Source organism: Argentina silus (assembly GCF_951799395.1).
Source record: "Argentina silus genome assembly, chromosome: X".
In the NCBI taxonomy this organism is placed as follows: Eukaryota; Metazoa; Chordata; class Actinopteri; order Argentiniformes; family Argentinidae; genus Argentina; species Argentina silus.
The window spans coordinates 19751776-19766701 of record NC_139653.1 but is presented as its reverse complement, the minus strand read 5'-3'; the positions used below and the strand labels follow the sequence as shown (position 1 = coordinate 19766701).

The 14926-nt window shown below is 45.8% G+C and overlaps 1 protein-coding gene across 4 annotated transcripts in view; it reads left to right on the top strand.

The window, feature by feature from the left end:
* Nucleotides 1-11267, top strand: part of ate1 (arginyltransferase 1) — a 72903-nt gene extending 61636 nt beyond the window's left edge. For all 4 annotated transcript variants that reach the window (XM_083695385.1, XM_083695383.1, XM_083695384.1 and 1 more), the window contains 2 exons: nt 2967-3087; nt 10290-11267. In XM_083695385.1, the coding sequence (XP_083551511.1) occupies nt 2967-3087; nt 10290-10468 (300 nt within the window). In that variant the 3' untranslated portion in view covers nt 10469-11267. The remainder of the gene's footprint in view (nt 1-2966; nt 3088-10289) is intronic.
* The last annotated feature ends 3659 nt before the right edge of the window (nt 11268-14926 follow it).

The following is a 14926-nucleotide window of genomic DNA, read 5'->3' as shown; positions in this document are numbered from 1 at the left end:
ATTGCTTTTCAAATAAATCACAGGTATGGACCTAGGGGTTTGCTCCTAGCCTGAGGAGAGAGAGAGAGAGAAGTTGACAGTTATGTGTTTGTGTGTCTATGTGGGTTGGTGATATAGTCCTCTTTGAGAGGGGGGCCTCCTCTTTTGTGCATGTCCATGGGTGTGTACATTCTAGAGAAAGTGCTTGATTGTGTGTTGCCACAAGGTTATTTAGTTGTGTTTACAAATTAAGTAATGTTTAATTGCATGTAAATTATTAGTGCCTGTGGTAAGATCGGTTTGCAATAAAATAACATGTACAGTCAAATATGGCTATGTTTACTGAGTGAAACAAAACATATATCAGATTGATTTCAATATAGCCTAATGGTGCATTTTCCCTCCTATGCTAGAACAATGTGATTCTTTACTGCATGTTTCTCCCACTGCATGTTTGATTAAATGTGGCTCTTAGTTTCTTTCTTGCCCCATCTATCTGTCCTCCTCCTGTCTCCCCCTCTCTCAGCTAACCTCCTCCCTTGGTCTCTGTCTGTCTCAGGTTGCCAAGTCCCCCCTCCCCTCCTCTCCCTCTCTCCTCGTCAGGGTAGGGGTAGGGCTCCTCCATGCTGGCACTCTGACTGCTCCTATCACTTCCATCAGCTCACCTCAGCTCATGTCTCTGTGACGTTAAATACCATCCCTGCACTCATCTGCATCTAATTCTCACCCCCTCCCTCTCTCCATCCCTCCTCCCTCTCCTCACAGTCCTGACAGCAGCCAGACTCAAGTACTGTAGTTTGTCCACGTCTCCCTCTCTCTCTCTCTCTCTCTCTCTCTCTCTCTCTCTCTCTCTCTCTCTCATATATATATATGTATATCTCTCCCTCTGTTTATCTTTCTTTCTCTCTGTTGTGAAACTAATGAGCCTTACCACGGCCGTCAGTCGTCAGCATCACCTCCATCTGTCTGAACAAGTGAGCGTGGCAGGGAGGGAGGGAGGGAGGGAGGGAAGGATTCAGATGGATGAGGCCGTGTGAGGCCTAGAGTTTGTGTTGCTTTCTCAGTGCTAATAACCTGGTAATCAGTGAAGAGTGGGCGGTAGCCCTTAAAAGTGGTGTTGGACCGGACATGGACTCAAATGTGGCAGACCCTTCCTCCACAGAGCAGCAAACAGCCCCTTATCACCTGGCTTCCTGTCTAGTTAATTTAAATTTTAAGGCTCCAACGCACTCTGATTGGTTTGACTGTGAATATGAGCAGCTGCTAGATAAATAAGAGACAGATATGAGAGTTGAGAAAAACATACTTGTCTCAGCTGGCCAAGTCCAAGGCGACTGCAGAAGTCATTGTGAAGCTGAAGCAGGAGGGAGTGAGAAGAGAGAAGGAGTGAGGAGAAAGAGGAGAGAGGTTTGTGGTGGTGAGCTCAGCCATATGCTCCAGTCCAACAAGGAAAGGGAACAGACTTAAGATAGTGGCCAGCCAGACTCCTCTCCTCTCTCTTTCTTGACTGCTCTCTCTCTCTCCAGACTGCTCATAGCCGTGTCCTCTCATATTTTGGTTCTATACCTCCTTTCCTTCTCCCTCCTTCCTTTCTGGAGGAGGTCTGGGTGCTCTGACCTGCCTCTGTCTCTCATTGTGGTTATATAGGCCTCTCTCTGAGTCTTGAAACTGAAACTTGTGTATCATCACCGCCCAAAACTTTAAAGGGACAGAGATGTTATTCTGAGCTTAACTTTGGAATCTATCTATAGCCTCTTTATACACTGTATAAATTCTGTCCTGTCCTCTGTTTCTCTTCATGGTATAGAGCACATGAAGAGGCCTGTCCTTACACGTTCCCTCTCTGTTTGTGACCATTCTGGTGGTACAGAGCGTAACCAGGGCCTAGTCAGTCATCTGCACCTACCTACCTCCATCCTTCCAACCCTCACTCTCTGTGTCCTCTCACTCAACCATGCCGAGGGCTGTTCTCAGAGATGCAGCATTGGGGGAATGCTGTGTGTGTGTGTGTGTGTGTGTGTGTGTGTGTGTGTGTGTGTGTGTGTGTGTGTGTGTGTGTGTGTGTGTAACATGTAGAGGTGTCCTATCAGGGTGGTGATGAGGGAACCCATAGAGTTCAGGTGGAGTGTGAGAGTGTGTAGGTGACTGTGTTGACAGTTTGGAAATGTTTTGGGGTGTGATTGTGCTGAGTAGATATGTGCGTCAACTGAAACTCTAGTACTCCATTCATCTGTTAGCACCATTCTATGTAAACTCAATAACACACACCCTCCCTATTGTGCCTGTGTGAGTGTGTAAACTGTGTTGGTGTATGGCATCCTGGTCACCCACCCCCCACCCCATGGCCTTATCCTGTACCTCATCCCTGTTGTATGAGTGGAGGGTAGGGCCCCACCCTGAAGGAACGCACGTCTGTCAGTGGATCCACCCCTTTCTTCCCCAATGTCTCTGTTTTTCATTTTTCAGAGAGCACGAATGAAGGCTAGACAATTTTCATGGCATTCTGCTTGCGAAAACAGGCTGCATAGTTTCCATACAGGCCCTCTGACAGACAAGCCACGGTCAGAGTGGTGGTGTAGCACAATTCTTTAAATCATTTTTGGAGCCCCCTCCTCCTCGACAGAGGGTGTGTGTGTGTGTGTGTGTGTGTGTGTGTGTGTGTGTGTGTGTGTGTGTGTGTGTGTGTGTGTGTGTGTGTGTGTGTGTGTGTGTGTGTGTTTGAGAGTGTGCAGGAGGCCTGTTGGAAGCGCCTGCTTGTTTACAGTGTAGTCTGAGTGTGTTTGTTTGGAACCATGTGATTGACTAAAAGTCTCTGATAACAGGATCTCAAAAAGCCAAGGATCTGCACTTTTCTCCATTTCTCCCCTTGTTTTCCTCAACGTTTTCTTTATTTTCTGTATTCCCTTTTATCAAGTTTATAAAGTGTGTCTTCCATCATAATGTTTCCATCTTTTTTCTCTCTCTCTCTCTTTCTTTCTCTGCTTCAGGGGCAGTACCAGCCTTCAGACCTCCTGTGCCCAGAGACCTATGTCTGGGTGCCTATAGAGCGCTGCATATCCCGTCTGGAGCATGCCCGCTATGCCCGCTTCAACCAGGACCCTGATGCAGGTACAGCACCAAATGGCACAGCACCCCTGTCAGCACAGTACATTGACCTAACACTGACCATAGAATGGAGCTTAGCTTTGCTTTCATATTCTCTGAATTCTATTTGGCTGAATCCATTATACAGTGCCCTGCGTAAGTAATGAGACAGTGAAGCATTTTTTCTTCTTTTGACCCAATACTCAAATGGGTTTGAAATCAAACAATTACTATGAGGTGAAAGTATAGATTCTCAGCTTTTATTTGATGGTATTAATGCAATTAGCTTGACAGGTGTTTCAGGTTAGTCAGGTGTGTTCCGTCACATCAGTTGTGCAGGCATAAGAGAGATGTCATTGTCTAGTGTTGATTCTAGGCTTTGCGTTTGCATTTGGAGGCTGTCAACATGAGGACCAAAGCAGTGTCAACGACTGTCAAGGAAGCCAATATTAGGCTGTAAAATCATAAAAATCCAACTATCAAAAACATAGCCAAAACCTTACGCTTGCCAAATTCTACAGTTTGGAACATCAATAAAAATAATGTTGAAACCAATATATACATGTTATGAAATAAAAGCTGAGAATCTATACTTTAACCTCATAGTAATTGTTTCAATTTCAATTCCAAACTTTTGGAGCCAAAAGAATTTTAAAAAAAATCGTATCCCCATTACGTAGGCAGGGGTGTGCACGTCCGTGCGTGCGTGTGCTGAAATCTCTGGGTTGGCTTCAGGCAGCGAGCGCAGTGGTCACTGACCCCAGGTTAGCTGTGTGCTGGCTGCTCAGCCTCTCCACTGTGGCCAACACTGTCATTATAATGATCCATGTTATTATTAGTAGAATAATATCATCAGTGATAATAGCTGTGGCGTCCAGCAGACGCCATAGCTGGGCCAAGGGGAGTGTAACTAGAGGGTTAGGTGGATAAGAGATGGAGAAGTTCACTGGATAACTGCAAAGGGGAGTACTCTCTCCCCTATGCTCTCACACCCACATTTTCTCCCTTGATAACTCTCTCTCTCTTTCTCTCTCTGAGTGTGCTGATAGAACCACCTTTTAACCTGTTCTCCTTCAAATACGAACCATAATCCCATCCCACACCTCCACCCCCATGGTAAGGTCTAAAGTAATCTCCAAAGTCATTTAAGCCTTCCCCAGTAGTTCTGGCTCCGGCTGGGTCAAACTCACCTTTCCTTGTTGGCCTGGCTGAGGAACCAACAATACAGAGGAGAGGCTCATATGCAGGAGAATGTTTAGATAGAGAGAAACCTTTTCTTAGGAGAGGTGTACATCTTCTAGCCCCCTGGCTGTGTGCTGCTGCCTGTGGGTAGTGGGAGAGAGAGAGTCACTTCTCAGGCTCACAGGCAGCATCACAGTGGACTGTTTGTCCAGCTCCTGGCCGGGCGTCTCAGGAGAGAAGGAAGAGGGAGTGTGGCGGAGGGGGAGGTGTTGGTCTTGGCAGGAGTGTGTGTGGTGGTGATGGGGGGTGAGAGGTGGGGGTGTATAGCATCTGCCTCTTAGAAGGTGATGTAACCTGAGTGGTACAGGGGCCCGTCCCTGTTTACACTTCACCATTAATCTGCATCAACAGCCAGGGACAAAAGACAGGAGAGCAGGGGATGTGTGTGTGGGGGGAGGAAGAGGGTGGGGGCACAGAGACAGTGTGTCAGCACAGACCTATTTGTTTAAAAAGAGAAAGGTCTAGAGAAAGAGGGAGAAGGGAGGGGTAGAGAGACAACGAGAATAGAGAGAGACAGTAGAGGAAAGAGAGACAGACAGGAGAGGTCAAGTAAGTGAGTGGGAGACAAGTGGAGGGGGAGGGAGAGAGAAGTGAGAGAGAGAGATGGATTGAGGGATAGGGGCATGAGACGTAGGAGATGGAGGGAGGTAGAGAGAGACCCTTAGACAGACAGTGCTCTATTATTCTGTCAACTGAGTGAGGTCATGGTTGGAGCTGGTGCCATGCAGGAGGGTAGAGCATCGTAGGCCCAGGGAACAGCTATGCAAAAAACTGAGCTTGCACTCCTCCTCTGCCACTCACACTCTTCTTCTCTTCTCTTCCACTCTCCTTTTTAACCACTGTGGGGCTTTTTAGGTCATGTCTTGGGGCAAGTAAGGAACAAGGCTTTTAGGAACAGGTTGTTTGTGGGGTATGTCAGAGAAATGGTGCTACTTGATATTTAGGAAACCAAAACACATTATGTTTTACTCTCAATATTCAAGGTTTTCCACTCACTTTTTGTTGCAGCGAAAGCACCACACCCAGGAAGAGTGGGTATTTTAAGGCACAATTTGTAAATAGGTAATTTTAAACATGCTCTTTAACAGCTTAGCCAGTGGTGGGTCTGACCTCTGAAGGTCTAAACTAAAGGTTTGACAGGCTACAGCCGAGGTCTTCCCTTCCCTTTGCCCTCAGACCGTGGTTCTCATGGTTGGGCGGCTGTGGACCTCTGTAGCGGTGCCTCCATTCCTGCGTGTTGATCTTGGACGGGTCCTGGCGTTATTTCAGGCCTGGGTTTTTGTGCCAGCACATTTCAGTGCTGGTGCTCAGACTTTGGGACCTGGTTCTAAAGCACCTTGCCAGACCAGTGGTGTGGCTGTTGTCTTAACAGAAATACACCCACAGTCACCCAATCAATATGCCCTGTGTCACCAGAGGACAGCATGTTGTGGCCGATGCCTAATTGACAGGCTGTCAATGTGTGCCTTATCCTTGTCCTAAAAACAGCCCAAATAACCCATGTGCGTCTCTGCTATTAAATTAGGATTATAATATAGGTTGCTAACATGATGGGGTGGTGGAATCTCCCTATAGGTTCAGGCAGCCATGGGAGTACACTGATCCACTCCCTACATAGGAGAAGCTTATCCTTTACCATTTAGCCTTGAAGGAGCACTGTGCTGTATACCCTGTGAAGAGAGCAACCCATGTCACCATGGCCTGCTACCATTAACCCCGTCATGTAAATCTCCATACAGTACCCCCAGTCTTCCCCTGTGGGCCAGTACAGTGGGGGAGTCACCGCAGGGGGAGAGGAGAAGTGCTGGGTGCTGCCTCTGGTTCTCATGAGGTAGAGGAGTAGGCTGTCTTAATGAGGTGTGTGGGGAGTGCTAATCTAAAGTTTACGCAGGCCTGTCTAAACCGAGTGGACATGGGTTACATGCCTGGAGCTGAGAACCTCAGGACCTCTGCCTGTGATCTCAGACTGAGCTACTCACACCACACACACACACACACCACACACCACACACACACACACACACACACACACACACACACACACACACACACACACACACACACACACACACACACATACACACACACACACTCATACACATACACACACACACACACACACACTCACACACTCTGTTGTAATCTCTGTTTGCTTGACAGAGACATAGGGGGAATGCCCTCTCACCAAGATAAACACTTGTAAAAGTGTGTGACACGAGTCACCCCCTGAACCTTAAGTGCTGCAGACAGGCGCCAACATAGACAGACATACACATACCAGAAATTGACTCATAATTTGTTGTGCATCATTCAAACACACTAAAGTGCACTATAGACACAAAAGTGATGATGCCCAGATATAGTTACACTCACATTCATATCCACAGTACTGCATTCACACTTCTGGCATTTTCACAAACTTGTTACACACGCACAAGTACACTTATACACACACACTCACTCACACACTCATACTCTCTTCTCTCCCAGGCAGCCTGTGTCTCAGTATCTGTGGTCTCGCTGTGCTTTAACTGTTGCTGTTTATTGAAAGCATAAGACCGCTGTGAGAAGAGTGGACATTTCCTCCATCTTTACAAGCCCAGGCTGACAGCACCCACAGAGTCCCCCTAGATTCACAGCCTCCTGCCCTCTCCATGTGTCTACCCTTATGTGTCTGGTTCACTTTCTCTTATCATTCTCTGTCTGTCTCCCTGAGCCTGCTGTCAAAGGTACTTCTCTCTGTTCATCACAATTGCCACTGCTCCTTAGCTTGGCTCACACTAATGCTTCCATCCTGAGTGGAGGAGAGAGATCACTCCATTGTGGCTCTTCTCTCCAAATCCCCCCGTCAAAGGACAGAGCATGGATGGGAGTGTTGAGTCTTGGTGCCAGAAGCATTAGAAATTAGACTGTTAGAATGTTGTTTTTCTTGCATGGATCTGTGGCACCTCTCTGCCCAAATGTCTCTCGATCATCGAGTATTGATCAACTCTTGGCCACATGATATGGTCTGACTAGGATCCCAATTAATTCTAGTCTGCCCCCTGCAATGAGTCTTCTCTAACTGCTACAAGGCTTTTCTGCTCCAGGGAGAACTTGTCAAAATGTCAAAGCCCCTCTTCTCGGTCCTGACCCTCTCACTTTAGAGACAGTGTGTTGTCTTCTCCTCCCCCTGACCTCTGACCCAGAGAAGCCTTGCCCTCTGAGTGCCATGTTAGTGAACGTCCGGTGGTCCTGAAAGAGGGGATTTGCCTCTCAGCACTAGCCCTGGAGGAGAGAGAGAGAGAGGGATGGATGGATGGAGGCGAGGGAAGGGGAAGGAGAGTGTTTATGTGAGCAGCGGATGTTTGGATTGTCCGAGAGAGAGGGACCTGGTCTCCAATGGTAGCTCTGCTCAGTGTTATTGGCAGTTAATTGGGCAGCTAAAAGCCCAGCCTCCAGTAGTGTTTATCACTGGTGTTTAATATTCTGCCTCCTCTCCTTTGGGGAACAGCCTTGCTCCATTCTGCTGTCCGAGATTGCAGTGATGGACACACGCAGGAATGTCATGCAGTGTCCCAGCTAACAGCTCCCCATCCTGCCTGTCCCTAATGCCAGACAGCATGATCACTGTGTCCTCAGTCAGCTCACTAGGATACACAGCCACTTTCACTGTTCCAAATTATGAATATTAATTTGTACATGTTATGTAACTTGTTTACACTTTGAAGTTGTTGTCCCGCATAGTGAAGTTTGAAATATTGCAGATGTTTTTAAGTTTAAGCTGATGTCATGGATGCTCAGATTTTACAAATCAGCATTTTTAAAAGAAAAAAAAAGATTGTTGGGCGTGGGATGAAAATGAAGTGTTTGAATAAAACATGAAGCAAAACTGAATTCACTATCTTCCTCAAAATATAACTTTTCCCCTGTAGAGGGAGAGTGAGGGAGAGAGAAAAAAAAGTTTGGGAGCCTAAGGGGTTTTTCCAAGGTTGTCTTTTTCTCAGTAAACCCAGTGGAAATATTATTAAACGAACATTTTGAGCAGAGCTGTGGGAGAGCAACAGTCAGAAAGTAGGAGTCTAGTCTAGTGGGAGTCAATTGTGACCATGTGCGTACACTCAATCTTCTCTTCTTCTCACCTAGTCCTTCTCTTTACTCTGTGCTTCTCATGTCATCATTTGGAGAGAGGATGTGATATATTACTGATCTCTGGACCATGTTGGTGCAGTAATGCTCTTGTCTTGTGGACAGCGTATCAAACACCAAGACTTGGAAGGCAACATGGGTTAGAAATGTGTTAGCATTGTCCGGTGATATGTTTCTGTCTCCATCCTTTCTATTCTCACTATGTCTCATCTTGTCTCATAACTTGTCAGCTAGAGTGCAGAGATGGGATTTGGTGGTGCTTTGGTGAATATTTCAGGAATATTGTAAAAAAAATAAAATAAAAAATAACATAATCCAATCCACCCCCCTCCCTGCTCAGCTGGGTACCACATGGGTGTAGCAGAGACAGCAGTAATGATGAAGTGGAGGCGTTGGCTCTATTAATAACTATCATAACTCGCCTTCTGTTTCACTTGTGTCGCCACGGGCTCCATAGCCTGTGTGGAATCACAATGTTTATTTTCCCCCTCCTTCCGGCTGGCCAGCGGTGCTGCGTGTGGCTGGAGCTTCAGTCTTCCTCACATCCTGATGGGGAACAGCCATTGATAGTCTACTGAAATGATAAAAGCTCTCGCGTATGGATGGTGTATATGTGTGCCTCCTCTCTGGTCTACTGTCGAGCCCTGTTGGCCCTGCTTTTGGCTTTCTGGCATGGTGCCTCCCTGCTGGAGGTGGGATGGAGGTGTGTAGACCCAACAGAGGGGTCACCCTATTTTCCATCCTTTTTTTTCTGAGGGCCGTTTTTAGCTGTTGAATGTTACTGCTTTCAAAATAGTACTTTTTTCACTGGTCTTCAGGGAACGGGCAGGCTTTATTACAGAGAGCCTAATGAGTGTCTGAGTTTGGCCAGCCAGCTAGGAGCGAGGCCTTGTAAACAAGTCCAACCAAAGCGCCTGTATGGCTCCAGGTTTAAGAGTTGGGGGAATTGGGGCTGGGGGATGAAGGAGATACACTGGTCGCCAGCCAAGGCAGAGGTGTATGGAAAAGGGCGGTTGAGGTTATCAGAAGCAGGTGTGTTGTGTGTCTTTTAGGGTTGGGCGGTGTACATTTTTTCATACCTTTTATACCATCCTCAAATTTTACCGCGATATACGGTATTACCGCAAAACATTCTAAAATAACGTTGTGTGGGGCTGGTGGAAGCCGAGTGCCTCAACAGTGTTGTCCACCGTGTGGTTTTCTGGAAAAAAAGCTAGTTTGTATGTATTTTGACTGTAGTTTCCAGTCGGGTGACAAAGTGGACGGTTAACGACATGTATGGCGTCATGTTAACTGACGACCACATATCCGTTGTCAGCAAATAACTGTTTGAAACCGACAGCAGCACTTGATACAGACAGATATCCCATCAGTGTAGCTGTTAATGGGTGTTTTAGTTTGAGGTGCGAGTGTAGATTAGTTCCCATTAGTGATCCCATCTCTGGTCGTCATCATTTTCATACAAATCTTGCAAATAACCGTGTCTAGTTGGCAGGCTCTCCTTTATCGGCAGGTCGGAATCCGAAATGTTGCCATATAGTAGCAATGGCATTTTTTTTAGGTCCGCTAGTCATCTTTTTTTTCTCCTCCCAACACCCAAAGTTACACTCCTGAAATGATTGTAATACTGTACTTTCTCCAACCACGCTGGCAGCAACGCTGTTACACATTGGGAATTGGCAGTTTGATAGATAATGGAGCAGACATTTTATGACAGTATTGAAAAGCATACCGTGGGCATTTTCAAATCCCACGGGATACTGTATTACCGCTGTACCACCCAACCCTAGTGTCTTTGTCATGATGTGATTAGTTGGAATCTTACCTTGTCTCTATCTCTCTGTCTGTCCGTCCAGGTGATGCACGGGTGCTGAAGGACCTGGGTCGAGCTCTTGTACTGTACCGACGGACGGTTATGCCCTATGCTGCCTACACACGCAAGCGTAAAGGCTCCAGCGATGAGATGGAGGTGGGGCAGTATGCCAGCCTAGTGGGCCAGGTCTGCGCAGAGAAGATCCTGCTATACCGGGCCTAACCCACGGGGGTGCCACTCTGCACCTTTATCCAAAACACACATCCCAGCAATGTGTCTGTCTGCCTGTCTATGAATGTGTATGTCTCTCAGTCTGCCCCTCTGTCTGTGTAAGTGCTTTCAGCTGCTTCACTCTATAGCCTCATCAAGCTTGTCTAGCATATCTAGCTCTACACATAGGTCGCACAAACGTACTACCCACATGTATGTATATTCACTCACCTGCCGGCCTGGATAATCTATTATATCCAAATCACGTTTGATAGATACTTTTAGTCACCTGCAAGGTATCAGCTAAACAGCCTCTGTTCACTATTAGTTGAAAAACATCCAATTGTTCCAACTTGGTTACAGGGAACATTCATTTCAATGTAATGTTTATTTCATCATGCATTTATTAGTCTCATTCCATCCTTCCCAACCTGAAAGCAGAGACAGCCATCACCTTATGTTGGGGCTTCCTGACTCACAAGTTTGAGTTGGTTGCCCTCAGCACTGATATGGGATCACATGGAGCCGCCTGTATACTGATCTTGAATCTAATATTAATGAATATATAATATAATTAGGAGAACCTGAAAGCTAAAGGCTAATGCTGCATCACTCACGTGAAGTTTGGGTTAACTAGCCTCACCCACACTATCCACAATGAGATGTAGATCATTGTGTATTCTTGTGAAGCAAACATTTCTGTGTTTGTATGCTGGTGTATGTCTCACTGATATTTATAGCTTTATTTGCTCTTCTTTTAATATTGATACTGTCATTTTTGTTTCAAACAAATAAAGGGATTATGAATCAATGTTTGCTTTGAATGTGTTGGTCACTCCATTTACATTTACAGTGCCTTCGGAAAGTATTCAGACCCCTTCACTTTTTCCACATTGTGTTGTGTTATACTCTATAGAATTTAAAATGGATTAAATTCAAAGAATTTCATCAATCCACACACAATACCCCAGAATGTTTTTTGGAAATTTCAGTAAATTTATTAAAATAGAAATACAGAAATACCTCATGTACAGAAGTATTCAGACAAAGTATTCAGTGCAAAAATGTCATCAACAAATCACTCAATAAATTGAACTGAGTCCATCTTAAAGCAAGAATAAAAGTTCATGTAATTTTGGAATTAATACCTTGGTTTTTATAGGGTCTCTTTCCGAAGGCACTGTACATTGAGGTCATTAGCATGCACTTATATTAAGTACAATGAGTAAATCAACTATACATTAATCATCACAAGTAAAACCTTTCATAAGAACAAGTGTCATCTGCAGTCACAGTGCTAGAGTGATACTTAAAAAAAAATGTGTAACTAATGTAATGGGGTGTTACGGTTAGAGATAGGTAGTGACTCTTCCGCCATGACAGAAGAGCTGCGACCTCGTAGAGATGGCAGTGCCAAGCTGCCAGCAGAGGTGGAAGAACAGAGTGATCGTTTGAGGTTTCATGTACAGTTAGCCTGTTAAGTGTTACAATAGGATTTTAGGGGCATTTCCTTGAGACACACACACACAGACAGACACAGAGACCACACACTCCCAAGTCCCAGAGCACACATACTGTAAAATTAACCTCACACACATGCACAAATGGAGTGTAAATTTGCACAGCCACACTCTGCATAAGACTCACACTGATTCTCACACACATACTGTGACGTGGTTGGACATGTTTGAGTTGGGCCAGATGACAGGTGTCAGATATGTGAGCTGGCAGAACTTGAATGCAAATGGCCTCTAGCCTTCCAACAGAGTGTCAACAGCAGCACAGCTCTCAGCCAGGGAAGAACAGAGCTGAGCCAGGCCAGACCCAAGTCTGGGCTAGCACTAGGTCAGGTCTGAGCCAGGCAGGACATACTGGGCCCGCTCATTTAGCTTGCAGGCCTAATTGAAGTGAGCATTCATTTAAATGACAGATGTGTTCCAGTCATTCCTGGGGCAGTCGGTCCTCTCTGCTGTATCTCTAACCCGAGCAATGACTGGGTGGCCGTCCTATTCACCCAGGACACACATAAACACACAGAGTGTACACAATGAACAGTTATGTTTTAACCACAGACTAGGAGAGCAGTCAGTGTATTTGACCTTGGACAGTATCTGTCTTGCAGGACTGCTCTTGCTGTTGTGGTCTGAGTTTCCAGAGGCAGTTTCAGCCACCCTGTCTGCAGCCAGCCCTGACTGCAGCCAAACCCAACTGTGTTTAAGACCAGCCTGTGTCCTTGGGAAGTAGGTTAGAGTGACAGGCTAATTATCCATATTGCCATATTGGACCCAGTACTGCTCTCCCACATTAGGCACGCTTCTCCAAGAACTCACTCCCACCACAGGACTCTCTCCGTCTCTCAGAGACACACACTCCTGGGTCTGTTATGAACAGTTAGTCCAGGTGGACACCCAATTGGAGGGCCCATGCCAAATGTGGAGCCTCCCCCTGGTGCAACCTACGGTTATGTCCAGGCAAGGGCAGTCTCTTCCTGAACTTCTATAATAATGGTTCATTCCTTTGGAAAAGATTAGGTACCAGTGTCCTTTTGACCAGAGGTGATCGAATGGAAAGTAGTCTGTTCCAAGATAAAGGCATCACAGGACTGTTCAACCATAGAACTGACTGTTTATCCATAGTTAAAAAAAAACAAGAAGCATACCGTGGGCACACTTTGACCTTCCATGAGGCCAGTTACAGACTGACGTCCAGACAGAGCCCACTATCCGGCCAGTCAAATGACCTTGTGAATGACATGGCTGAGTGCAGTGCTATTGTGTTATGGTTCTCCTGTTCTTTCCTGAAGCCTTAGGATGGACAGCCGAAGGCCAGATGGGAATACAGATCACCCTAAAGTGGAAAGAGGATGCTAAGGCATGAAATCAGATGGGAAGGAAAAGGGAAAAAACAAGGAAATCGATACATCTGACTGTTCCAAGCTTTGTCTGTACTCTATCTGGAATGATATGTATCTAATATGGAATTACATGTCTTTTGTTTGCTGGATGTCAATCATGGTTATACAGTATGCCTGTACACCTGCTAGAATTGTTTGTATCTCATTAAAATGAGAGAGAAGATACCTAGCAAGCAGATTTCATAGGTATATTTATCTCTTGTAGGTAAATATTACGGCTTCATGTCTTTCCTTTTAGAAAATAAATGTTGACTTTTGGGTGGTGACTAAATATTAGAGTTTAGCAGTCGGATTGGACAGTGATGTGTCATCCACCAGTATGGTCCTGTATCATGAGCACCTGTGAAAGTCAACCTGAAAGTTCCATGCAGCATCTGAATGGGTAACAAGATAAAACAGTCTTTTTTTAAAGTCTTCCTGTTTGTAAACTGTATCTCTCTGTCAGTGTGCTGTTTGATCTTTCTCTCTCTTTCTTCTGTCTGTGTATTTCTGAGCTTATCTTATCCATTCAGGCTTTCTTTTATTGACTGCAGGGGCAGACACTAACAGGACCCACTCTGTGTGTGTGTGTGTGTGTGTGTGTGTGTGTGTGTGTGTGTGTGTGTGTGTGTGTGTGTGTGTGTGTGTGTGTGTGTGTGTGTGTGTGTGTGTGTGTGTGTGTGTGTGTGTGTGTGTGTGTGTGTCTTACTCTGCCTGGTCCTTGGGTACATGGGCATGTTGCATGTTTTGATAGGCTTCCACTCTACTCCAGGACTGTGAATTTATAATGTGTGTGTGTGCACGCACGTGTGCATGCGTGCGTGCGTGCATGTTTGTGTGTCCATGTGTGCCTGCATGTGTGTCTATATGGTGTTTTTCCAGGCTGTTGTGGATGTGTTCGTGGTGCATGTTTGTACTTGCACCCACGCCAGGCCCCCAGGACCCAGCGGAAGCTCCCGGGCCAGAGGAAGTACAGGGCTTCTTTATGAACAACGCCCCCGGATTAAGCGTATCGCACCCTAAATGCTGGCCCTTTCTCCTGGGGATTAACAGAGGGACAGGGGGGCGCCCACTCCCACTGGGGCCCTGTCACACAGATTCAACACACCACCATCAACCCCTCTCTCTCTCTCCAGGGTACAGGACATGAGTGGCCGTTTGTGCAGAGAGAGACAATGCTCAAGTGATTAGTCAAAGTTATTATGAAAGCATGGTGAATGCACTTTGACGTGGTACCAAGTTTGTAAATATCATTAATTAGATTTACAGATTCAGATTGTTCTGAGATGCACTAGCCTATTTCACAATTTGTGTCTCTGGAGTTGCCACAGTTGTCTTTATGCTGTCACTATTGTTGTGGTAAGTAGCAGCAAGAGCAAATGAGCAATGGCTGTCTTGTCTAGTTCCTCAAATTAGGGTTTATTGATGAAAAAGTATAGCACATGGCTGATGTTTGCCTAGTGGACTATTGTTTGAATGTATTAGTGAAAACTTTCTAAGCTCTTCATCAGTACACTGCAAGTGAAGTTAATGGAGAAAAACAAGCAGGGAAAATAAACAACTTTCTGATGGAGAGA